Genomic DNA, 27,660 nt, shown 5'->3' with positions numbered 1-27,660 from the left:
AAAGGAAGGTTGGAGAGTTGGGGGGGGGGAGGGTTTTGCATGAAGGGTGGAGTTAAGGTTTTCTTTGAGGAGTGGGGAAATGGCGGTGGACAAACGGAAGCTGAAGGGAGAGAACTGTTAACAATATTTGCTAACATGGGGGCCACGAGGGGGAGGCTTCCTTTATCTGAAGACTACGCATGGTGTTATGACAGGAGTGATTAACTATTATATGATTTAAAGTACATCTGTTTTCCTTTTTGAATAGGTTAGGCTCTACAAGCAATAATTCATGGAAGTTAATGTGCAAAACCTGCATGCTGGGACCTATCTGGAAATGCGAGACCGAGGGTGTGAAGCAGTGAACTTAGACGCCGATGAAAATACCTTGGAAGAAAAGAATGGTTTGAACGAGGGTATTTGTGCCTGGAAGCATGACACTGAGGCCCGGACAAGTCCATTTCAAATGGAAGACAACGAGGGCGAATGCATCAAAAGTTTGGCAGACAAGAAACCATTGCCCATCTTTAAATATTCCTCCTCCCCAGACCTCGAGGTTTCCCAAAGTCCCTGCTTTCAGTTTGACAGGTCAGCCCCTGCCAGGGTGTCCTTATCTCCATCTCTTCGAAGAATGAGGAAAAACATGTTGGCGTCACCAGCACCGCAGGAACCTAGTAGGGCAGGGAGGCAATTCAAAGACACAGAAGAGCACGCCCCTGACAGTGACACCTCTGTGCCATCAAATTACTTACAGATTCCTCATTTTGCAGTCGGTCCATCCCTAGATAGCCAAAGACCTTTGAGTAAGGAGACTCCAACGCAACTACAGCAACAGCAAGACACTGTGAAAAGTATGGAAACCCTGTTATATGTGAACCAGCAAAAAAGTAACCATGTTGGTGATGCAGAGGTCACCCCTCATACTGGGAAAGACACTCCTCTATGGGCAAGGCGAGGAGGTGAATGCAAGTTTGCTTTATTGGATAATCTTCAGCAGGTAAAATATACATTCACATTATATTTTTGTGCTTTGTCACTGTATTTAACTATCCTTAGGTTCAGGATAATAAACAATTTTCAGGTATTTACCATTTTATACATAGGAGGGGCCACTGGCTTATACGCATTCTCACTTTGTGACAACATTTGAGTTTCCTTTGCTTCTTGGAAATGCTGCCTGTTCCTTGGCCACCCAGAGGGTTCTGATCCTTTGCTGCTATCCGGTTCCTTCTGCTACCGTAGCCAGTTGACAGTTTATTTTGGTGTGAGTTTTGACAACGAGATTCATTGGGCTGTCAGACCAAGGGAATGGAATTTGCCAGCTCAATCCAGTTGTTATCCGATGCCTTATTTTCATGAGGGCTTGATGATCAGGATGGGGACCCAACCTGATTTCCCTCTTGCCAACCCAAAAATGCTGAAACTAATTGTAGCACTTCTATAACTAACCCAGCAAAGATCTGATAACTCAGGAGAGATCAAAGCTATCTTGTACCACCTGGTCTTCATGGCCAAGTACTTGGGAAGCTATAAAGAATACTCTGTTTCCAATTGTTACAAAGCCGATAATGGGTACATAAAACATGATAAGGGGTGTCATTTATGCAGATGATCTTTTCTAGTAGGTTAGAATCCCTACAGTACAGAAGGAGACCATTCGGCCCATTGAGTCTGTATCGAACTTCTGAAAGAGCACTCCACTCAAGGTCATTCCTCCGCCTTATCCCAATAACCCCCTAATCTAACCTACACATCTTTGGACTGTGGGAGGAAACCAGAGCACCCGGAGGAAACCCACGCAGACACGGGAGAACGTGAAAACTCCACACAGACACTCACCCAAGGCTTGAATTGAACCCGGGTCCCTGGCGCTGTGAGGGAGCAGTGCTAACTACTGGGCCACCGTGATGCCCATGAAGGCAATATTGCAAGGATTGCAGGTAAATTATCATTGCATTTCACGGACGCGCTTGCTTGATCGGCACCCCATCCACCATCTGGAAGATTCACTCCCTCCACTACCGAGGCACAGTAGCAGCAGTGTATACCATCTAAAAGATTCCTGCGGCAACTCACCAAGGCTGCTTCAACAGCAGCTTGCTAAACCGTGACCTCCACCACCTGGAAGGGCTCACCTCCAAGTTCCCCTTCAAGCCACTCACCATTCTGACTTGGAACTATATTGACCCAGCAATCCTGTCTTGCTGCTGAGCCCAAACCCTGGAGGTTCCTCGAAGCGATTCCATAGTCAATTAATCAGATCTAAGCTCCTGCCACATCCAGTTGTGAATGGTGGAGGTCAATTAAACAACTCCTCCGAAGGAGGAGGCTACACACATATCCCCATCTTCACTGATGGAGGTCCTCAGCATCACAGATGCCAGTCTTCAGCCAATTAGATTAACTCCACGTGATATCAATAAATAGCTGAAGGCACTGGATACTACAAAGGCTATGGACCCTCACAATATGTTGGTAACAGTGCTGAAGACTTGTGCTCCAGAACCTGCTGTACCTCTAGCCAAGCTGATCCAGTACAGCTACAGAACTGGCATCAACCTGGCAATGTGGAAAGTTGCCCAGGTGGGTCCTGTACACAGGAAGCAGGACAAATCCAACCCAGCCAATCACTGCTTCATCAGTATACTCTTGATCATCAGTAAAGTGATGGGAGGGGTCATCAACAGTGTTAACAGGCATCACTTGCTCAGCAATAACCTGCTCACTGATGTTCAGTTTGGATTCCGGCTCTGATTCCTCCAGCACCCTGGTTGATCAAAACCTCTGGTTTACAGCTGGTAATAGTCTTCCTTGCAGCATCATTCATTCAGAGTCCCCACAGATTGGAGAATGCAGTACTCACAGGCAGTAGGCTTTCTGGAGAGACACTTTATGTCTTATCAAACTGGGGTTTCAGCTCGAGGTTCGCCTCTGTAGAGATATTTTATTTCACCTCAAACCTTTCATTCAGCTCGTTTGACTTCAGACCTCCGCAATCTCAATAAAATTACACCTAGACTTGCTTGAGAGAGCGAGTCAGCCATCACAAAGGCCTTTTGTAGGGAATTGGTTGGATCTTTTTGGAGAGAGTTAGTTAGGTCCCTTCATTCAGGCTGCCAGAACCAAAGTTGAAACCAAATTGGAATCCTCGTAACTCTGAAAACATTCCAGTGGGCGCAGATCCAATCGCCACCTGTTACTGGGCAGAACACAGCCTTTTGGGCAAATTCATTGGCCACCAGCTAAATCAATCAAACCCAGTCTTCACTGACACTGGCCAGTCTGCAATTACCAGTCTAAAACAGCACAGCCCTCCGGAATCTTCTGTTTGAATTAAAAGCACAGGCCACTGCTTCCTTCTGCTTGAATTAAAGATGCATGCTGCCTTAAAGACACATGACCATAAATCTCCGATTGATCAAAACGTGACGGCAAAAATAAAAGGTGAAACGAGGGAATAAACAAGAACAAACAGGAAGGACCCTTACAATGGCAAGTAATATTCACAGCACACAAGTGCCAGGCAATGACCATCCCCAATGAGAGAATCTAACGTTTTTGTCCCTTGATATTAAATGGCATTACTATCACTGAAACCCCACTATTAATATCCTGGGGGGTTACCATTGTCAAGAAACTGAACTGGACTAGTCATATAAATACTATGGCTACAAGAGCTGGTCAGAAATCCTGCAGCGAATAATTCACCTCCTGATTCCCTAAAGCCTGTCCACCATCTACAAGGCACAGGTCAGGAGTGTGTTAGAATACTCTCCCCTTTCCTGGATGTGTGAAGCTCCAGCAAGACTGAAGAAGTTCAACCCCATCAGGACAAAGCAGCGTAAACTACTTATTGATTTCTTGGTTGAAGACTTTCCTTCCCAACATCTGGCCTAAATTCTTCCACCGATGTTCCCTTGTCCTGTGTGAAGGCTTACCTTGAGGCAATGACACAGTTACTTTATCTAGAAATTTAGAAAGTTCTTGCGTTTATAAATGATATCGAGATTCTGCAAAGTGTTTCCCAATATTTATACTTTTTAAAGGGGGGGGGTGGCACGTTGGCATAGTGGTTAGCATTGCTGCCTCACAGCACCAGGGACCTGGGTTCAATTCTAGCCTTGGGTTTCTGTCTGTGTGGAGTTTGTACGTTCTCCCCCGTGTCTGCGTGGGTTTCCTCTGGGTGCTCCGGGTTTCATCCCACAATCCAAAGATGAGCAGGTTAGGTGGATTGGTTATGCTAAATTGCCCCTCAGTGTCCAAAAGATTAGCTGGGGTTACTGAGTTACAGGGATAGGGTGGGGACATGCGCCAGATAGGGTGCTCTTTCAGAGGGTCGGTGCATATTCGATCGGCTGAATGGCCTCCTTCTGCACTGTAGTGATTCTATGATTCTAATCTAAAGTGTTGTACAAAATGGCAGCCAATTTGTGCTCAGCACACTCCCAGCAAACAGCAATGTGATAATGACCAGCTATTTTGTGATGTTGTTTGAGGGATAAATATTGCCCAGGACACTGATGAGAGATCCCCCTGACAGAATGATTACAGCACTAACGGGAGCCTTGTTGTCCATTGGGTCTCTTCAGCTCTCTGCAAGAGCAACTCAGTTGGTCCCACCCTCTGCACTTTCCCCAGCCCTGCATTATTTCTCTCCGGAGATAATTATCAAATTCTGCTTTAATGGCCATGATTGAATCTGCCTGCACCACATTTGAACATGTGCCACCAACATCACCTGAGAGAGCAGACATGGTCTCATCCAAAAGATGGCATGTTCAACAGTGAAATATGAAGGTTCACCACATGTCTAAATTACAGAATCACAGTGCAGGAGGCCATTCGGCCCATCGAGTCTGCACCAGTCCTTGGAAAGAGCACCTTACCCAAGCTCACAGCTCCACCCTATCCCTGCAACCCAATAGCCCCACCTAACCTTTTTTGGACAGTAAGGGCAGTTTAGCATGGCCAATCCACCTAACCTGCACACCTGGACTGTGGGAGGAAACCGGAGCACCCGGAGGAAACCCACGCAGACACGGGGAGAACGTGCAGACTCCGCACAGTGACCCAAGCTGGGAATCGAACCTGGGACCCTGGAGCTGAGAAGCAACTGTGATAACCACTGTGCTACTATGCTGCCCACTAAATTAAGGTTTCTCCCCTGTCTGGGTGAAGTTTTCCCCGTTCTCAGCCCCACCTTGTGTCCGTGTTAAGGGCCGCCAACCCCCTTCCAGTGTCGAGATGGAGGTTACGAACATACAAATTAGGAGCAGGAGTAGGCCACTCAGCCCCTCATGTCTGCTCCATTAAATAAGATCATAGCTCATCTGATTGAAAACTCAACCCCACTACCCGATAACCTTTCACCCCCTTGTTAATCAAGAATCTATCTAGCTCTGCTTTAAAGATATTCAAGGATTCTGCTTCCACTGCCTTTTGAGGAAGAGAGTTCCAGAGACTCATGACCGTCTGAGAGAAAATATTTCTCATCATCTCTGTCTTAAATGAGTGATCCCTTATTTTTAAACGGTGACCCCAGTTCCGACAAGAGGAAACATCCTCTCCACATCCACCCTGTCAATACCCCTTAGGATCGTAAAGACCTCGATCAAGTAGCCTCTATTCTTCTAAACTTTTGTGTATACAAACCTAAGAGTGCGATTCAGTGGACTATTTGCTAAAAATTCACCCGGATAGTCAATGGCACTTGTTGTTTTTTTGGGCTTGAGGGGATTCTCTCTGCTGATGCTGCACTCAGAGGGATTTCCTGCCAATCTTCCAATTCCTCCCTTTCAGGCCCTCCCCACCCCATTTTCCTGACCCCCCTAACCCCCCCAACCTTGAGGAGGCCCCCGGGAACCCGTCTCTCACCCTCCCTCAACCTACAAGGCCACCCCCGGGCCTGGGTCTGGCACCTGGCAGTACCAACCTAACATCTTGGCACCTTGGGGCCAGTCAAGGACAGTAGTGGGAAGTTGTGCGTAGAGTCCGAGGAGATAGGAGAGGTGCTAAATGAGTATTTTTCATCAGTATTCACGCAGGAAAAAGACAAAGTTGTCGAGGAGAATACTGAGATACAGGCTACTAGACTAGAAGGGCTTGAGGTTCATAAGGAGGAGGCGTTAGCGATTCTGGAAAGTGTGAAAATAGATAAGTCCCCTGGGCCGGATGGGATTTATCCTAGGATTCTCTGGGAAGCTAGGGAGGAGATTGCTGAGCCTTTGGCTTTGATCTTTAAGTCATCTTTGTCTATAGGAATAGTGCCAGAGGACTGGAGGATAGCAAATGTTGTCCCCTTGTACAAGAAGTGGAGTAGAGATAACCCCGGTAACTATAGACCAGTGAGCCTTACTTCTGTTGTGGGAAAAGTCTTGGAAAGGTTTATAAGAGATAGGATGCATAATCATCTGGAAAGGAATAATTTGATTAGAGATAGTCAACATGGTTTTGTGAAGGGTAGGTCGTGCCTCACAAACCTCATTGAGTTCTTCGAGAAGGTGACCAAACAGGTGGATGAGGATAAAGCAGTTGATGTGGTGTATATGGATTTCAGTAAAGTGTTTGATAAGGTTCCCCACGGTAGGCTATTGCAGAAAATACAGAGGCATGGGATTCAGGGTGATTTAGCAGTTTGGATCAGAAATTGGCTAGCTGATAGAAGACAAAGAGTGGTGGTTGATGGGAAATGCTCTGACTGGTGTCCAGTTACTAGTGGTAGATAGAGAAATACAGCACAGAACAGGCCCTTCGGCCCACGATGTTGCGCCGAACTTTTGTCCTAGGTTAATCATAGAATTTTGGACAATTTGTCATGGCCAATCCACCCAACCTGCACATCTTTGGACTGTGGGAGGAAACCGGAGTACCCGGAGGAAACCCACGCAGTCACGGGGAGGATGTGCAGACTCCACACAGACAGTGACCCAAGTCGAAATCGAACTTGGGACCCTGGAGCTGTGAAGCAATTGTGCTATCCACAATGCTACCGTGCTGCCCTTAAGAAGTTAACCTACACTCCCTTATTCTACCCTAATCCAAGTACCTATCCAATAGCCGTTTGAAGGTCCATAAATTTTCCGACTCAACTACTACCACAGGTAGTGCATTCCATGCCCCCACTACTCTCTGGGTAAAGAACCTACCTCTGACATCCCCTCTATATCTTCCACCATTTATCTTAAATTTATGTCCCCTTGTAATGGTGTGTTCCACCCGGGGAAAAAGTCTCTGACTGTCTACTCTATCTATTCCCCTGATCATCTTATAAACCTCTATCAAGTCGCCCCTCATCCTTCTCCGTTCCAATGAGAAAAGGCCCAGCACCCTCAATCTTTCCTCGTATGACCTACTCTCCATTCCAGGCAACATCCTGGTAAATCTCCTCTGCACCTTTTCCAAAGCTTCCACATCCTTCCTAAAATGAGGTGACCAGAACTGCACACAGTACTCCAAATGTGGCCTGACCAAGGTTTTGTACAGCTGCATCATCACCTCACGGCTCTTAAATTCAATCCCTCTGCTAATGAACGCTAGCACACCATAGGCCTTCTTCACAGCTCTATCCACTTGAGTGGCAACTTTCAAAGAACAATGAACATAGACCCCAAGATCTCTCTGCTCCTCCACATTGCCAAGAACCCTACCATTAACCCTGTATTCCGCATTCAGATTTGTCCTTCCAAAATGGACAACCTCACACTTGTCAGGGTTAAACTCCATCTGCCATTTCTCAGCCCAGCTCTGCATCCTATCTATGTCTCTTTGAAGCCGACAACAGCCCTCCTCACTATCCACAACTCCACCAATCTTCGTATCATCTGCAAATTTACTGACCCACCCTTCAACTCCCTCATCCAAGTCGTTAATGAAAATCACAAACAGCAGAGGACCCAGAACTGATCCCTGCGGTACGCCACTGATAACTGGGCTCCAGGCTGAATATTTGCCATCCACCACAACTCTCTGTCTTCTATCGGTTAGCCAGTTTGTTATCCAACTGGCCAAATTTCCCACTATCCCATGCCTCCTTACTTTCTGCATAAGCCTACCATGGGGAACCTTATCAAATGCCTTACTAAAATCCATGTACACCACATCCACTGCTTTACCTTCATCCACATGCTTGGTCACCTCCTCAAAGAATTCAATAAGACTTGTAAGGCAAGACCTGCCCCTCACAAATCCGTGCTGACTATCCCTAATCAAGCAATGCCTTTCCAGATGCTCAGAAATCCTATCCCTCAGTACCCTTTCCATTACTTTGCCTACCACCGAAGTAAGACTAACTGGCCTATAATTCCCAGGGTTATCCCTATTCCCTTTTTTGAACAGGGGCACGACATTCGCCACTCTCCAATCCTCTGGTACCACCCCTGTTGGTGTGCCACAAGGATCTGTTTTGGGGCCGTTGCTGTTTGTCATTTTTATAAATGACCTGGAGGAGGGCGTAGAAGGATGGGTGAGTAAATTTGCAGATGACACTAAAGTCGGTGGAGTTGTGGACAGTGCAGAAGGATGTTACAAGTTACAGAGGGACATAGATAAGCTGCAGAGCTGGGCTGACAGGTGGCAAATGGAGTTTAATGCAGAAAAGTGTGAGGTGATTCATTTTGGAAGGAATAACAGGAAGGCAGAGTACTGGGCTAATGGTAAGATTCTTGGTAGTGTGGACGAGCAGAGAGATCTCGGTGTCCATGTCCATAGATCCCTGAAAGTTGCCACCCAGGTTGAGAGGGTTGTTAAGAAGGCGTACGGTGTGTTAGCTTTTATTGGTAGAGGAATTGAGTTTCGGAGCCATGAGGTCATGTTGCAGTTGTACAAAACTCTGGTGCGGCCACATTTGGAGTATTGTGTGCAGTTCTGGTCGCCACATTATAGGAAGGATGTGGAAGCATTGGAAAGGGTACAGAGGAGATTTACAAGAATGTTGCCTGGTATGGAGGGAAGATCATATGAGGAAAGGCTGAAGGACTTGAAGCTGTTTTCGTTAGAGAGAAGAAGGTTAAGAGGGGACTTAATTGAGGCATACAAGATGATCAGAGGATTAGATAGGGTGGACATTGAGAGCCTTTTTCCTTGGATGGTGATGTCCAGCACGAGGGGACATAGCTTTAAATTGAGGGGAGATAGATATAGGACAGATGTCAGAGGTAGGTTCTTTACTCAGAGAGTAGTAAGGGCGTGGAATGCCCTGCCTGCAACACTAAACGCATTCAAATAGTCATTGGATAGGCATATGGACGATAAGGGAATAGTGTAGAGGGACTTTAGAAGTGTTTCACAGGACGGTGCAACATCGTGGGCCGAAGGGCCTGTACTGTGCTGTAATGTTCTATGTTCTATGTTCTATGTTCTTGGTACTGCCACTCTGCTGTCTGACCACCCGGGGTCTCCAATGGCCTGGGTGACCTCCTCCTAGGTGCCGTTACGTCTGGTCCAGGTTTGTGCGAATCAGTACTAAACGACCTCCGACGTCCTGGCGAGGCCTCCCCGGAACCGTTGGTGAATCCCAGGCCCCGATGAATCTGGCAAACATACATTTAGATGAGCCTTATTTAAATATGCAGATCCCGATCTTGCCCAGCAAGAGCGAGATCCATCTCGCGACCCCTCGTGAGATTCCATTGAGTCATGTGAGGCACGTCGAGCGTCGTGGATCTCATGAGAGGCCTCTCGTGAGATTCAACGGCTTCGTCCCAAAGCAAGTCGGGACCGATGAGGCCGCTGAATCGCTCCTCTAATCCCTCCAACCTTAAGACAACCCGCCCATTTCTGGTGTTAGTCTAGTAAACCTTGTCTGAACTGCTTCTAAAGCATTTACATCTTTCCTTAAACAAGGAGACCAATACTGTACACAATACTCCAGGTGTGGTCTCACCGATACCCTGTACAATTGAACCATAACCTCCCTACTTTTGTAATCAGTTCCCTTCACAATTAACAATAACATTCTATTAGCTTTCCTAATTACTTGCTGAACCTGTATCCTCGCCTTTTCTGATTCATACACCAGAACACTCAAAATCCGTCAGAATCTCAGAGCTCTGCAATCTCTCACCATTTAGATAATCTTTTTTTAGCCAAAATGGACAATTTCACATTTTCCCACATTTTCCTCTTTTTACCAGATCTTTGTTCAGTCACATAACCTATCTGTATCATTTGTAACCTCCTTATGTTCTCTACACAATTTACTTTCCCACTACCTTTGTGTCATCAGCAAACCTAGCAACCATGCCTTCGGTCCTTTCATCAAAATCATTATTATAAATTGTAAGAAGTGGAGGCCCCAACATTGATCCCTGTGACACACCACTAGCATATCCTGCCAATCAGAAAAAGATTCTGGGCGAGATTTAATGGTCACGTTTCTCTTCAGCGAGAGTGCAACTCGGCGGTTAGATTGGGGGAGATGCCAAAATTGGGAACCGCGCTGGGCGGCGATTGGTTTGTGATTTTTTTTTTTTAGAAAATATTTTATTGAAGCATTTGTAATTTTCACAGTTTAACACATTAACATTAACCAACACACGCAAAACACCTAAACGAACAAAAAACAGAAAACAACGTCCCCTACTACCCCGCCCTATTCCTTAATTACCCGTGTACTAAATTCCCGGTTTCCCTGTCCTTATCTAACATCGCATGCCTCCTGTTTTTCCCCCCCCCCCCCATTTCCCCACCCTCCCCCCTTACTGCTGACGTTCAATTTTCCTTGAAGAAATCGATGAATGGTTGCCATCTCCGGGCGAACCTCTGAGTTGATCCCCTCAAGACGAACTTGATTTTTTCCAGACTGAGAAATCCTGCCATATCGCTTACCCACACACCTGACTTTGGGGGCTCCGAGCCCCTCAATCCCAGCAAAATCCGTCTCCGGGCCACAAGGGAGGAGAAGGCCAGGACATCGGCCTCCCTCCCCTCCTTGGCCTCCGGATCTTTCAATACCCCAAATATTGCCAGTTCTGGACTCGGAGTTACCCTCCCTTCCAGGACTGCTGACATAACATCCGTAAATCCCTGCCATAATCCCCATAATTTTGGACATGCCCAAAACATATGTACATGGTTCACCAAAGGGCTTGTAGAGGCGCCATTAGTAGAGCCTCCAAACTTGTACCCTTGCAGGATGCCGCTTCCATTCACTCCCAAACTGACCCCTCCCCCACTACCTATTTCCTGACCATCGATATGTTGGCCGCCCAGTAATAGTTAATGAAGCTCGGGAGGGTCAAGACCCCTCTCCATGACCTCATGCCAGAAGTGCCTTCTTTACTCTCGGGGTTTTACCCGCCCACACAAAACCCAATATAATTTTCCTGAAAAAAGCCTTTGGGACAAAATCGGAAGACTTTGAAAAAAGAAGAGCAGTCTCGGAAGGACCATCATCTTCACCGTCTGAACTCTCCCCGCCAGCATCAGCGGGAGCATGTCCCATCTGCGGAAGTCCCTTTTCATTTGACCGACCGCTTTGCCCAGATTTAACTTATGAAGCTGCCCCCAATCCTTAGCCACTTGAATCCCCAGGTATCTAAAACTCCTCACAGCCACTTTAAAAGGTAACTCCTTCAGTCTCCTTTCCTGCCCCTGTGCCTGGATCACGAACATCTCACTCTTTCCCATATTTAACTTGAAACCTGAAAATCGCCCAAATTCTCCTATTATCTCTATGATATCTCCCCCCCCACCCCCCGAAAAACCGGGTCTGTCACATAGAGCAGCAAGTTGTGCGCATAGAGAGAGGCCCTGTGCTCTACCCCCGCCCCCTCACTATCCCCCGCCAGGCATTCGATGATGTAAGGGCCATTGCCAAGGGATCTATGGCCAGGGCAAATAGTAATGGGAAGAGCGGGCATCCCTGCCTTGTCCCCCTACAGAGACTAAAGTATCCTGACCAGACTCGGTTGGTTCTTATATTTGCCACCGGAGCCTGATATAACAGCCAGACACAATCCACAAATCCCGTTACCTCCGGGACACACTCCTCTATTCGGGTGGCCAAGATCTTTGCCAGTAATTTAGCATCTACATTCAAAAGGGAAATTGGCCTGTACGATCCACAGCTCTCCGGGTCCTTGTCTCACTTCAGGATGAGAGAGATCGATGCCAGTGATAGAAGTGGGGGAAGCACTCCCAACTCCTTGGACTCATTAAAAGCCTAGACTAACAGAGGTCCCACTAGACCCGAAAACTTTTTATAAAATTCCACTAGGAATCCGTCAGGTCCCGGGGCCTTAACCGATTGCATAGCCCCCAATCAGTCTATCACCTCCCCAAGCCCAATTGGGCCCCCCAGGACTTCCACCAGCTCCTCGTCTACCTTCGGGACCTCGAGCCTCTCCAGGAATATATTCATACCCTCCTCCCCAACCAGGGGTTCCGACTCATGTAGTCGACTATAGAATTCACGGAACGTGTCGTTAACCGCCCCCAGGTCCATCACTACCTTCCCCCTCATATCCTTTATTTTCCCTATTTCTCTCGCCGCCTCCTGCTTCCTCAACTGATGCGCCAGCATCCTGCTAGCTTTCTCCCCATATTCATATATTGCCCCTTTTACCCTCCCCAACCGCCCCTCCGCCTTACCTGTGGAAAGGAGCCCAAATTCCATTTGGAGTCTCTGACGCTCTGTTGGTAGCTCCTCATTCGGAGACTCCACATATCTCCTGTCCACCTGTAAGATTTCTCCTACCAACCTGTCCAGCTCTGCCCATTCAGTCTTCTCCCTATGGGCCCGAATCGAAATACATTCCCCTCTAATAACCGGCTTCAATGAAATGAAATGAAAATCGCTTATTGTCACGAGTAGGCTTCAAATGAAGTTACTGTGAAAAGCCCCTAGTCGCCACATTCCGGCGCCTGTTCGGGGAGGCTGTTACGGGAATCGAACCGTGCTGCTGGCTTGCCTTGGTCTGCTTTCAAAGCCAGCGATTAGCCCTGTGAGCTAAACAGCCCCTCCCAGACCAACCCAGCCCCAGTCTCTCCCGTGTCATTGTTCTTTATATACCCCCAAATGGCCTCCCACATTCGCTCACAGATCTCGTCGTCCGCTAACATCCCTGCATCTAATCTCCACTGCGGGCGCTGGGACTTTCCTGTGCTTACCCGCAGATCAATCCAATGTGGCACGTGGTCTGACACCACAATTGCTGAGTACTCAGTGTCCTCCGCCCCCTCTAACAGTGTTTTATCCAGTACAAAGAAATCTCTCCTGGAGTATACCTTGTGCACGAAAGAGTAGAATGAATATTCCTTGCTCCGTGGCCTCTTGAATCTCCACGGATCCACCCCTCCCATGTGCCCCATGAACCCCTACATCTCTTTCACTATTGCTGATACCTTCCCTGACCTAGAACTCGACCGGTCGATTCTTGGATCTCGGACCATGTTGAAGTCACCCCCCATAACCAACCAGTGCGAGTCAAGGTCCGGGACCTTTCCCAGCACCTTCCTGACAAATGAGACATCATCCCAGTTTGGGCATATATATTTACCAACATCACTGCCATTCCCTCAGGTTTCCCGCTAACCATAATAAATCTGCCTCCCGGGTCTGCCTCTACCTTCCCTTTTGTTAACCAGGATGGCCACACCCCTTGTTTTAAAGTCCAGCCCCAAATGGAATACCTGTCCGACCCATCCCTTCTTCAGTCTAACTTGGTCTCCCAATTTCAAGAGTGTCTCCTGCAGCATGGCCACGTCCGCTTTTAGCTGGCTCAAGTTCGCGAACACACGGGCGCTTTTGACCAGCCCATTCAGTCCATCAACGTTCCACTTAACGAGTCTGGTCGGGAGGGCTCTTGTCCCACCTCCCCTGTTGATCAGCCATGACCTAGGAAACTAGGCCAGCCCTGAGCCCATGTCCCGCACCTCCCCTGGCCCGCCCCTCAGCAGCCACCGCCATCTGGTCTCCATCTCCAACCTCCTAAAAGTCCACTAGTAGTCAGCAGTCCCCTCCCACCCCCTCTCCCCACTCTGTCTCTCTCCAGCTGTCCCCCCACTTTGTTCCCGTGAACCAGCTCTCCCAGCTAGCCTAGCAGCTCCCGCCCCTGGCGCCTAGCATCCTACCACCTGCTGGATCCTCACCCCCCCACTCTTAACATTAGTTCTCAAAACAATAGCAATAAACACAGAAAGTAGGTGGCACCTGGGTTAGCACCCAGCTCCCCCTCTCCCAGTCGGTGCCCATAGGGCCCTGGGGGGTCACCTCGGTCAGAGGGGCAGCTGGATTGAGCCCTGGCTGCCCATGCGTCACCTGGCTCTGCCAGCCCTGGTGGCTCCCCAATGCCTCGTAAAGATCCACCTGGGATTGGGACACATTCCCCAGCAACCAGGACATGCTCTGGAGTGCCTCGGCAATGCCCACCTGAGACTGGGACATGCTCCCCAGAATGGTCCACCCGGGACTGGACACATTGACCAGCAAGTCAGACATGCTGTTGAGGTGCTCAGGCATGGCCATCACTGACTGAGCCACGACTTGGACACCACCACTCATGCTGCTGATGTCGTGCAATCGAGTCTCCACTGCGGTTGCCACCCTAGCAGTGTTGGCCTCGGTGCCACACATTGCCGCCGCCATCTCCTGCGGCCACAACTTCTGGGACTCCTCCAATCGGCTATGGACCTGCTGGAATGTAGCTGACATGCCCCTCTGCATCACACGGCCGCACACTATTGACTGCATCAGCTCCGGGTAAACCTGGTCCAGAGGCTCAGCATCTGACTGGGACCCAGCTGGGACCTGGGATCCAGCAGACCTCCGACTGCTGTCTCGCTGGAGTTCCTGCCTCCGCCTGATGTGCTCCAGAAGCCTGACCACTACTGTCGCCCACCGAGGTGTGTGTCTCTGTGCTGTGGAGGGCGGGGCTGACAGCTCTACAGCTGTAGCACGAATATGGTGGTCTTCTCGGGGCCCCCTTCCGAAATGTTCTCTTGGGAGGCGGAGAGCGGCACCGTCAGATGGTGATCCTGCGGGAGGCTGGATATGTGGTCACTGGGATGGAAGGATCATTCTGTCCGGCATTAACATCTCACGTGTAACAGGTCATCTGGTGGGGGCTTGTGGGGGATCCTCACCTTTGCTCCATATGCCAACCTCTGAGCCGGTGATCGGTCTGCTCTCAGCCATCCCTGCAACCTCCAGGGCCCGTCCCTCATAGGGGGTGAGGACTCTGATTACCGGTACCCCTCTGCCCGTCTGGGCCCTCTCCCGTTTGTTGTGGCCCATCTTCTCCTGTGGGGACACAGAGACGGCATTGTGAGCTGCACACTTCATTCATTGCAGAGGGGGATGGGGTGGAATGGGGAGGGGGGGCAAGTGTGTGAGCACTATTGGAAATGGATGGGCCAGGGCACGGTATGGTGCTAGGTGGCACTATTTCCTGAGTTAGTTATATCCGGGACGTTTTTTGGTTCCCCTGTAGTAAAGACCGACGGAAAATACCTGTTTAATTAATCTGCCATCTCCTTATTTTCCATGATTAAGCCCCCAAACTCACTTCAAAATTATTTTCTTATTTAAGTATCTGTTGAAACTCTTACTATCTATCTTTATATTTCTAATAATCTTTCTCTCATACTCTGTTTTTCCCTCCATATTAACCTTTTTGTCATTCTTTGCTGTTCTTTATATTCTGTCCAATCTTCTGAGCTGTTACCCATTTTCGGCACGGTGGCACAGTGGTTAGCATTGTTGCCTCACAGAACCAGGGACCCAAGTTTAATTCCAGCCTTGGGTCACTGTCTGTGTGAGTTTACACATACTCCCCATGTCTGTGTGGGTTTCCTCCGGGTGCTCCGGTTTCCTCCCACAGTCGAAAGATGTGCAGGGTAGGTGGATTGGTCATGCTAAATTGCGCTTAATGTCCAAATATGTGTAGGTTAGGGGGGGTTATCGGGATAGAGCAGAAGATTGGGCCTAAGTAGGATGCTCTTTCAGAGTCAGTTCAGACTCAATGGGCTGAATGGTCTGCTTCTGCACTGTCTAAATTCTAATTCTGATTGCCTTTAACTTTTTTATTTAACCACAGATGGTGGGTCCAACCCTTGGAATATTTATTTCTCATTGGGACATATTTTGTGTATTCTAAAATATACCTTTAAATGTCTGTCACTGCATAGAATCCCCACAGAATCATAGAATCCCTACAGTGCAGAAGGAGGTTATTTGACCCATTGAGTCTGCACTGACCCTTTGAAAGAGCACCCTATGCCCCCACCTCTTCCTGTAACCCCACCTAACCTTTGAACACTAAGGGACAATTTAGCATGGCCAATCCATCTTTGGACTATGGGAGGAAATCAGAGCTCCCAGAGGGAACCCATGCAGACACGGGGCAAAGGTGCAAACTACAGAAAAACATCCAAGGTCAGAATTGAACCCAGGTCTAGTGCTAACCATTGTGCTACCATGCTGTGTCTCTGTTGACATGTCCCTTAACCTCATTCACCAATTCAATTTAGCTAGCTCTGCCTTCATGCCTACATAATAGCGCTTATTTAATTTTAAAAGACTAATCTTGGACCCATTTTTCTCTCCCTCAAACTGAATGTAAAATTTCATCCTATTATGATCACTACTACCTAAGGGTGCCTTCACTATGAGGTTATCAATTAATTCTATTTCATTGTACAACACCAAATCTAGTATATCCTGCCCTCTGGTTGGCTCCAGGATATGCTGCTCGAAGAAACTATCCCAAACCATTCCATGAATTCTTCATCTACGCTATCTTTGCCCATCTGATTTTTATATGTAGATTAAAATTCCCCGTGGTTATTGCTGAAACTTTCTGACAAGCTCCCATTATCTCTTCCTTTCTACTCTGATCTGCTGTGTAGTTACAGTTAGGGGGCCTGTACTCCACTCCCACTAAATGATTTCCTGCCTTTATCATTTTTCATCTCTAACCAAACTGCTTCTAAATTTAAAAAAAAATCATTTACGGGATGTGGGTGTCGCTGGCTGGGCCTGCATTTATTGCCATCCCTAGTTACCCTTCAGAAGGTGACGTTGAGCTGCCTTCTTGAACCGCTGCAGTCCTTGAGGTGCAGATACACCCACAGTGCTGTTAAGGAGGGAGTTCCAGGATTTTGACCCAGCGACAGTGAAGGAACGGCTATATATTTCCAAGTCGGTGTGGTGAGTGACTTGGAGATTTTCCGAGCTTAAGTCATCCCTTTTTAACTTACGAATACCATCATTATTTAACAAAGCTACACTTCCACCTTTTCCTAAATTCCTGTCCTTCCTAAACTTCACACTCCTTTCAATATTCAGGTCCTAATCTATGTCAAGCTGTGACCATGTCTCGGTAATGGTTATCAGGTCATACTTATTAATTTCTATTTGCACAACCAGTTCACCTGTTTTGTTTTGAATGACACTTATATTTAAATACAGAGCCTTTAGCATTGTTCTTGTTTATTATTTTTGTAAATTCTAGTCTTACTTGCTGATTTACTATTAGATTTGTACACTCTGTCCTTTCGCTTGATGGTCAGTTTATCATTTCCAGTGTGAGAAACTTGCTCTCTTGCCTTGTCTCAACTCTTTGGCTTATCGCATCTTCTCGAATACGATCGCTTGACCCCACAATTTAGCTGAAAACACCAACATCTGGGTGAAAATGTCCTTCTTCCACCTTCCCGCCTCCAGTGTGTCTGTATGAAGTGTTCCTCCCTAACCAGGCGTCTGGGTGAAGGTTCCCCCAGTTTTGGGGTAATGTTTTGGTCGGTTCTAGATGTAGGAAAAGATTCTCTTTCATTACAAAGAAAGACTTGCATCTTTACAGCGTCTTTCACAATCACAGGGAGACAAACATTTTTATCAGGGAATCCCCATCTCCCAGTTTTGTTTTTAATGCAGTCTAGTTGATTACAGAGTAACTTCCACATCTACTGGGCACAAAGTTCATTGACAAGGTTAACGTGGCCTCACAATAGAAATCTGATAATATTTCAAAGGAAAGGAAACTGACTAAGTTATGCGGACAATAATTACACCCTGAGCAAGTGAAGCTCACACAACCTTGTCAATCCAACAAGAATCTATCTGTTGGACTTACTCTTACTAACCCCTGTCTCCTGAGCTAGGGAGGTGGGCACTGTCCATAAACCCTGGCATTCTTCTGTGGTGCAAAATGGAGTCGAGGCAGAGATTAAACTGAGGTTCCATCTGTTCTCACATGCGGGTGCCTAAGGTCCCCTGGCTCTATTTCCAGAAAGAGCAGTGGATTTCTCCATGATATCCTGGCTGCTAGTTAACATTCAACCAATGTCACTACCAACAGGAATTTGGTCGTCATCACATTGTTGTTTGTCGGACCATACTGTGCACAAATTGGCTGCTATGTTTCCTACAATATAATAGTAACTTCAAAAGTACTTTGTTGTTTGTAAAGCTCTTTGGGCAGTATGGTAGCACAATGGTTAGCATTGCTCTCTCATAGCATCAGAAACCTGGGTTCAATTCCGACCTTGGGTGACTGTCTGTGTGGAGTTTGCACGTTCTCCCCGGTCTGCGTGGGTTTCATCTGGGTGCTCCAGTTTCCCCACACAGTCCAAAGATGTACAGGTTAGGTGGGGTTATGGGGATAGGGCGAGGGAGTGGGCCTAGGTACGGTGCTCTTTTGGAGAGTTGGTGCATACCTGATGCGCCGAATGGCCTCCTCCTGTAGGGATCCTTTCGGATTCTGTGGGATTTGAGATGCTCTGAAATTGTGAAAGAGACAGTCCACCACAAGTGCCTTCTCTGACTGACGTACCTCGAAATAGATTATCTTCAACACAGGAGTCTTTGACTGCAGGAGTGAAAGCCAGCCCTTGTACAGCACCTTTTCATATCATCAGTATTTCAGAATCCTTCACAGGAACGTCACACATGTAACTGTAGCAACCAGTCTGTGTGCATCAAGGCCCCAGAATAATAACCTATGCCTTTAACATAAAAACGGCCTAAGGTGTTTTACGGAGATAGGAGAAAAGTGAACACTAAAGCAAAGGAGATATTAGGAGGGGGGTGGCCAAAAGCTTGATTTAAAAGTTCAACGGAGGGCCCGAGATGAGGAATGAAAGGGATATCTGGAAAAGCCCAATGTCAGAGGAACGGGAAAATTAGATGGGAGTGTGGGGTTATGGGTCTTGAGGAAGCTACAGATGAATAAAGATCCTATGCAAAAGATCCTATGGAGCTATTTTGAAGAAGAACAGGGAAGTTTAACCATGTGTCCTGGTCAACATTTATCCCTCAATCAATATCCCTAATAAACGATTATCTGGTATTTTATCCCATTGCGACTGGTTGGATCTTTGTTTTTGATCCCTTTTACCTGTCTTTTTGGGGGATTTTGGTGACCACACCCCGTTGTGGGGTTAGAAAACTGCTCCTCAATGAGTCATGTTGAGAATGTCAAAAAAGCCCAACTTGAAGAAAGCTCAGGAGCCCATAGAAGTAAGGTGAAGGAGGGAAGATGGCCTCCAATAGGGTGAAGGCTGTTGTTTACAGTAAGGGCCTGTGATTTGGGGTGGTGTACCCAGCAAGGTCACCATGGATTCAAAGCACCATTTTCTTTGATACGCTGGAGCAGGCCTTCATCAGGGAGAAGTTTGGGCTTTTGTGAGATGGGTTATTTGGGACTTGTGTATGAAGGGGGGGGGGGTGCTTGTGTTCTGTACTTATGCCTTTGTGGGTTCTGTGTTTTTGACCTAATTTGGAGGGGGGATTTAATAAAGCTGTGGGGATGGTTTTGTGTGTTTTGGAATAGAAATGGGTGGTTAATGCTGGTGGGATTTGGGTGTGTTGGTGGGGAGTTTGGATCAGAAGGGATGAGGTGGTTGTTGTTTTTGAGGGGATATTGGAAGAGGGCCTTGGCTGGGAGTCACTTTGCGAGTGATGAGAAGGGAGGCTAGCGAACAGGAGTGAAGTGAGAGGAGAGGCTGCGGTCTGTTGGGCCTGTTTGGGTGGGTTACAATGGGTCTAGTGGTGAGGGGGATGGGCGGTTGGAGCGCCAGACAGTCTGCGGACCTGGCCGGGGCAGTGGATTATAAGGGTGGAGGAGGAGCCTGCTAACAGTGCCCAAGGTTTGTTCTTTCTTCATTTTACGGGTGGGATGGGCGGCCATCTTAGGTGGGCCTGGGAACAGGAATTTGGGCACGAATGTTAACTCACGGTGATGATGGTTAACTCAAGGGGGAGGGCTGGTGAGAGACCCCTGACAAGGTTCAACACCTGTAACGCGTTGGGGGGGGTTACAGTGAAGAGGGCAGGGGCTTTTTCCCATTTGAGAGGTTTAGGGGCCGATGTGGTGTTCCTGTATAAGACTCATCTTCGGGCGTGGGACCAGATTAGGTTGTGGAAGGCTTGAGTGAGCCAGGTTTTTCACTCGGGGTTCAAGTGGGAAGGTGATTTTGGTTAGTAAGTGGGTTTGGTTTCAGGCGAGGATGGCGGTGGTGGATCAGGAGGGTTGTTATGTGATTGCTATGGGTACACTGGAGGGGAAGGCAGTGTTGCAAGTAGTTGTGTATGCCCTGAATTGGGACGATGTGGGTTTTCTAGCTGATCTGGGTTCTGTGTTGAGATTTATAGGGCCATAGGGGGATACGCAGAATGGAATGATATTGGGACAGTCTCACCCTTAACGTTGTGGGAGATGTTAAAGAGGGTGATCAGGGGGGAGGTCATTTTGTACAAGGCCCATATGAATAGGAAGGCAAGGCAGGAGTGCCAGAAGTTGGTGTATGAGATCTTGGTGGTGGATAGGGAATGTGAGAGTGATTCCACGCCAGAGCTTTGGACACGCAGGAAAATGCTGAAATTGCAGTTAGACCTGTTGTCCCACGGGCCGGTTGGTCCATCAGCTGTGTCGGTAAAGGGGGAAGTGTTTTAGTATGGAGAGAAGGCTAATTGCCTTTTTACCCATCAGTGAGATGGCAAGAAGCTGCTGGATTTCTTCTACGCGCCAGCAATGGCGGAACCGTACAGAGGCCAGCGCGGAGGGAAAGAGTGCCCCCACGGCACAGGCCTGCCCGCAGTTCGGTGGGCCCCGATCACGGGTCAGGCACCGTGGGGGTACCTCCCGGGCCGGATCCCCCCCCCCCCCCCGAGGACCCTGTTAACCGCTCTCCAAGCCAGTTCCCGCCGGGATGGACCATGTCCATTTCACGCAGGCGGGACTGGCCGAAAATGGGCGGCTACTTGGCCAATCGGGGCCCAGAGAATTGCCGAGGTGCCACTGCCAACGGCCCTGACCGGCTTGGGGCAATCCCCGGCCCCGCCCAAAAACCCTCGCCGGAGAATTTGCCCCCCCCCCCCGGGATTCACGCCGGCCCCAAACCCCCCCCCAATGCGGAGAAGGTGTTAGGTTGGTTTGGGGACCAGGATGTTTTCTGGGTAAGGAAGGAGTTGGGATCGTGGAAAGGGTCGTGACTGGAGGCGTTGCCAACGGTTACTCTGCCGTTCGCTCTAGTAAAATATTCCTCAAATCCGATGGTTATCTCCACGTTAAAGATATGGCAGAAGCTCTGCCAACATTTCAAATTGCAGGGGTGGTGCGAAGGTGGTCCCCTATCTGTGGAAATAATTTGTTTCAGCTGGGGAAACTGGATGCCACTTTTGGCATTGGAAAGGTAAGGGACTGGAGTGAGTAAAGGATTTATTTTTGGAGAGTTGATTTGGTGACTGGGTGGAGGTGAGGGAGAGGGCAGGCCTTGGTGAGGTGGATACGTTTACTTTCAGGCGATTGGGCCCAGTGCGCCTTTTTACATTCCCGGTGGCACTGGAAAGGATTGTTTCTTGTGCAAGGTTGGAGGAGGGAAGCACGCCCGGTATATACGGACGGATCACGGGGGAGGAGCAGATCTCGGTGGAGGAGGTGAAGGCTAGGTGGGAGGAGGAGCTGAGTCCCATTTTGGAGGAGGATGTATGGAGCAAGTCTCTTCGTAGGGTGAATGCTACGCCATCCTGTGCGAGGTTAAGCTTGATACAGCAGGTTTTTGCTGTGTTCTTACTGTGTTAGCAGTTCATGGGGGGGTAATTTTGAGTTTGGATATTGTCAGGAAAGTGTAAAAATCAGGTTTAATGATTAACAAGCAGCCAAATGGATATTCTCTGCTACACATTGTAAGAAGTCTTACAACACCAGGTTAAAGTCCAACATGTTTGTTTCAAACATGAGCTTTCGGAGCGCTGCTCCTTCCTCAGGTGAAGGAGCAATGCTCCGAAAGCTAGTGTTTGAAACAAACATGTTGGACTTTAACCTGGTGTTGTAAGACTTTTTACTGTGCTCACCCCAGTCCAACGTCGGCATCTCCACATCACTGCTACACATTGTCACCCAATCTGACACTTCAATTTGTGGGGCGGTAAGACTATTGTTCTGAAAGGGTGTGCGAGGCACTTGTTGCCTACTTAGTTCAATTCAAAGCAACACGGCCTTATCTTCAATGAACTCTTGCAGTGTATTTTGAGGTAAACAAGATCAACAGGACAATCATGATTCACCGAATATCAAGGCAGAGAGGCTGTGGCATTATTTGGTGTTCTCAAGAAAGGAAAGAAATATTTTCATTCCTTATAGACCATCTTTTATGACCTCAAGGTGTCATAAAGGGCTTCACAGCCAATGAAGTACTGTTGAAGAGGCTTCATTGTTTTAAATAAGGAAACCCAGCAACCAAACTGTCCACAACAAGCTCCCACTAACTGCAATGTGATACATGGCCGGATAATCTGTTTTGGTTTTGCTGGTTGAGGGATTAATACTGCCCAGGACACTGTCTATTTGACGTCACTTCTGAAAAATGGTGCCTCTGACAGTGCAACATTCCAATCATGTTGGCCTCTCTTTGAGGGGCCTATGGTTCAGAGCCTGAAACAAACCTCATCTGAAACCTTTACTCAAAGGCCAGAGAAGATAGAATGTTCCAGTTGACAGCCGATTTAATATTGGCAGCACACAGCTTCACAGTGCAGATCAGAAAGAAAAATTACAAAAACTTGAAGCCTGAGGTAGAAAAAAAGATTTTAACCAAAATCTTTGCAGATCTGTTGTGTATTTCCAGTATTTTTGACACTTCATGGCTGGGATTCTCCGAGCCTGCGCCGGGTCGGAGAATCACCAGGGGGGGCGCGCGAATCCCAGCACTCCACTTTGACGCCGGGCTTCCGATTCTCCGGCGACCGGAGAATCAGCGCCAATCTCGCCGGCGCGGTCAGCGTCCATTGTAAGCAGCCCACACCACCCCAGCAATTCTCCGCGCTCGACGGGCCGAGCGCCAGCTGAGACCTGCGGGCGTCGTTTGCATATGGTCCTGCCCGGCGGGACCTCGGCGTTCTGGCTCCGGGGGCCATCCTGGTCTGGGGGCGGGGGGGGAACCGACTCCGGGGGGGGCGTTCACAGTGGCCAGGCCCACGATTGGGGGCAACCGATCGGCAGGCAGGCTCCTTCCGGGGGGGGGGGGGCCTATGTTCCTCCACATTGGGCCCATGTGAGGCTCCGCCATATTGCCAGGGGCCGGCACGGAGACGGCCTTGGCGCAAATGCGCGGACTCGCGCCGGCTGTGGCGGGCCGTCTAGCCCCCGAGGAAGGGGTGAATGCCTGGGCCTGGAGGCCCGTTGACGCCGGCGTCGTTCGCGGCAGTTTAGTTGGCCGGGATTTCGGAGAATCCTGGCTACGGGGTGAATTTCAGTTCAGAGTGTCTACGCCGTCGTAAGCGCCGTCGCGTTTTACAATGGCGTGAACGGGCCGACCCGACGACTAATTCTGGCCCAGACAAGTTGTGAAGTTGTCAGATTAAGGTAAACTATCCAACTGGTTCCCTGTTGCTCTTTAGGGAAGGAAACCCGAGGTATTTACCCAGTTTGGCCTACATATGGTTAACATACAACATGATTGACTCTGAACTGGCTTCTCCTGCAGGCTAACAAATCACTTAGTCATGTCAAACCGGTTAGGGATGGACAAGAAATGCCAGCCTTACACGCAACACTCAGAGAATGAACTAATAATTCGAAAGAAGTGTCAATTGCACCAATGATTGCGTCACTGTCCAATTGCTCATAAACACGGCACTATGGATGACAAAATATATTCCCTGGTAACTATTGCTTAAAGGGTGCTATTATCTCAACAGGCATCCAAAGAGTTTTTTGTTAACTTTATAAGGTGGGGCTTGGTCGAGAGGCGCGACACCCACTCAAATTTATCTTTGCGTTACGCTGTTTGTGTCCATGTGAACCCAATAGGAATGCGTGGTGGTCATCGATTACAGTCACGGCAACTCTGCCATAATACCGTCATCCTGTCATGAAGAGTCTAAGGGATTGGCATGCAGACATGACTGTTCCATGATGGGGATTGGCCACGTCCACAGTGAGGGAGACAGCAAAGCGAAAGGGCAAAAAATATTTGGGATTTCATAAATAGGGGTCAACCTGAAAAGTTGGATAGGGCATCAGTATGGCTGCTGTTAGTGTTTTGTTCAGATTTGGGGACCTCCTGGAAGCATAGTGGTTAGCACAAATGCTTCACAGCTCCAGGGTCCCAGGTTCGAATCCCGGCTTGGGTCACTGTCTGTGTGGAGTCTGCACGTTCTCCCCGTATGTGCGTGGGTTTCCTCCGGGTGCTCCGGTTTCCTCCCACAGTCCAAAAATGTGCAGGTTAGGTGAATTGGCCAGGCTAAATTGCCCTCAGGGTCCAAATTGCTCTTAGTGTTAGGTGGGGTTACTGGGTTATGGGGATAGGTTGGAGGTATGGGCTTGGGTCGTGTGCTCTTTCCAAGAGCTGGTGCAGACTCGCTGGGCCGAATGGCCTCCTTCTGCACTGTAAATTCTATGAAAAAAAGAAAAAATACAAAAGGTATTAAAATTGTAAATAATATACAGCACAGATCCACTGAGATTATATGATGAAAGGAAAGCTGTAGTTATGAGGAGAGATTTGTGATACCGGGAGCACAGAGGGTAGGAAGAATCCCTACAGTTCAGAAGAGGGCCATTCAGCTCATCGAGTCCGCACTAACCCCCTGAAAGAGCCCGGACTAGGCCCACTCCCCCTGCATATCTCGGGAGACTTGAGGGGCAATTTATTATGTCCAATCCACCTAACCGGCACATCTTTGGACTGTGGGAGGAAACCGGAGCACCGGAGGAAAGCCCCACAGACACGGGAAGAACATGAGACACAGACAGTCACCCAAGGCTGGAATTGAACCCGAGCCCCTGGCACTGGGAGACAACAGTGCTAACCATTGTGCCACGTGCCGTGGAGATTCAACTGCGTTGTTTTTGACGTGTTTCAATCAATTTATGTTTGTCATTAAGAGAATTAGGAATTGGGGATTAGAAATTATTTATTTTTGTGGGAACAAAAGAACAGGCGGAAGCCATTCAGCCCCTCAAGGCTAATCACCATTCAAGTAGATGATGGTTGATCTGTACCATAACTCTGATTTATCCATGTTTGCTCCATATTCCAGATACCCCAGTCCTGAAATCTTCAACTGAACTCCAGCACCCACAGCCTTTTGGGGGAGAGAGTTCTTCATTTCCATCTTTTGTGTGGAAAAATGCTTCTTGATTTCACTCTTGTATGACCTAGCTCTTATTTTAAGATGATGTACTTTTGCTTTTGATTCCGCGCCAGAACAAATAGTTCTCCTGCCTTACTAATTCATTCTATCATTTTAAAGAGCTCAATCACATCGCCCCTCAGTCCCCTAAACTCAAGCAAGGAGAGGACAGCTTTATTCAAACCTGTCCACATTATTTAATTCTATCAGCCCGCATATCATTCTGTTAAATCTGTACTGCACCTCCTCCAAGGCCAATATATCCTTCCTGAGTTGCAGTGTCCAAGTTGAAATGCAGTTCCTCCAGATGGAATCTGACCAAAGCACCAAACAGTTGTGAAAAATAACTTTTTTTGCTTATCATCCCAGCCACCTGAGATAAAGGGCCTTTGCAGTCCAACCTTCTTTCACAGAGATTAGTTAAATCGTACAATATTATACCACAGGAAATGTTTGATGGAGAGGCTATTCCATCTTTTGGGGCAAAGGAAGAAAGAACTTGCATTTTTGTAGCACCTTTCAGGACCTCAAGACATCCCAGCATGCTTTCATTTATCCCTTCATTGGATGTGGGTGTCGCTGGCAGGGCCAGCAGTTGTTGTCCATCCCTAATTGGTCTTCAACTGAGTGGTTTGCTGGGCCAAGTCAGAGTCAGCCATCTTGAGTCACATGTAAGACAGACCAGGTAAGGACGGCAGATTTCCTCCCCTAAAGGACATTAATGAACCTGATGGGCTTTAATGACAATGGATGATAGTTTTTATGGTCACCATTACTGAACTCCACTTCCACCAGCTGTCAGAATGGGATTTGAACCCTTGTCCCCAGAGCATTAGCCTGGGTCTCTCGTTCCTTAGTCCGGTGACATTACTGCGACACCACCATTTAACCATTGGCTCATACCCAATGAAATCCCTTTGGAGAGTAGTTACAATGTAGAAAGTATGACAGGTAATCTATGCACAGCAAGCTCCCACAAGCAACCATGTGTTAATGTCGAGTGTTTGTACTTTAAAGGCTGGACTTTTCCGGGTCGGGAAGACTGAGCAATCCTTTAGAAATTGCAGCGGCACACAATTGTGTAAGTCCTGTCCCTGTTTCTAACAGATCCAGGTTTGCCGGTAGGGGAATGTGGCCGGAGTGTGACTCACACAGACAGGAAACCCAAACTCAGCTGGGCCATTCAAACTCGGTGCTGAGTTTTGGCAGTCAAGGAGTCACAAATCAAGGGAGTAGCTGTAAATGCTCTTGAAGGACAGTTAAGTTCTGTAAAACTGTCGTGATATGAAGTTTTTTAAAAATCCCTGACTCTTTAAACCTTATTTTAAAAGCCTGCAGCTGTCACCGAGAGTTAAATAACCCCCTGCTGGGCTGTTGTGATTGACAGGCTACCTTCTGCTGGTTAGTAAAAAAACAGTAGCATCTGGTTGCACAGTTTCAGTAGAGTTCTTTGTTGGCATTTCCCCAAGGGCAATTTTTGGGGGCGATTCTCCGAGTCCTGCTCCGGGCCAGAGAATCGGAGCAACCGCGCCACAACGCCCCAACGCTGGCGCGCGATTCTCCCAGTTGCAGAGAATTGGCGCCATTTGCGCCGGCGCATCTGGCGTGGCGCCAGCCACAGGCCGCTGGAATTGGCGGGGTTGCCGATTCTCCGGCCCGGATGGGCTGAGCGGCCGCTCCGACACGACAAAGTCCCGCCGGCGCCATTCACCCCTGGTCGCTGCCGGCGGGAACGACCGGGGGATGGCCTGTAGGCGGGGGAAAGGTCTCCTTCAGCAGGGGGAGGGGGGGCTCCGATGGGGTCTGGCCCACCGATCAGCAGGCTGGCCTCCCACCCCCCTGGTCTACTTACCAGCGCGGCCGGCCCCTGAACACCGACCCCACGGCGCGCGTAAGAAGTTCCCCACGCATGCGCAGGATGGCGCGGCCCAACTGCGCATGCGCAGGATTGAGCTGGCCCAACTGCGCAAGCGCGGAGCCCAAGGCACCGCGTCTTTTAGGTGGCGCCGGGTCTCCGATGCCGCGCCGAAGCCCCGTCCCCACAATTCGAACCAGGCCCCTACCAGCCCCACAGAGGCCCCAGAATAGGGGTCTGGGAACAGGTGCCG

The 27,660-nt window shown here is 48.6% G+C and overlaps 1 protein-coding gene across 5 annotated transcripts in view; it reads left to right on the top strand.

Moving 5' to 3' along the window:
• The window catches only part of plekhg7 (pleckstrin homology domain containing, family G (with RhoGef domain) member 7), a 125,876-nt gene that overhangs the window by 17,491 nt on the left and 80,725 nt on the right, over positions 1–27,660 (top strand). For all 5 annotated transcript variants that reach the window (XR_005462262.1, XR_005462263.1, XM_038810976.1 and 2 more), the window contains exon 2: positions 248–976. Coding sequence is in view for 3 of the 5 variants with exons in the window: in XM_038810976.1 (XP_038666904.1) it covers positions 272–976 (705 nt within the window). In the remaining 2 variants the exon portion in view is untranslated. The remainder of the gene's footprint in view (positions 1–247; positions 977–27,660) is intronic.

Source organism: Scyliorhinus canicula, chromosome 11 (assembly GCF_902713615.1).
Source record: "Scyliorhinus canicula chromosome 11, sScyCan1.1, whole genome shotgun sequence".
NCBI lineage: Eukaryota > Metazoa > Chordata > Chondrichthyes > Carcharhiniformes > Scyliorhinidae > Scyliorhinus > Scyliorhinus canicula.
This window is presented reverse-complemented; position numbering and strand designations above follow the sequence as displayed.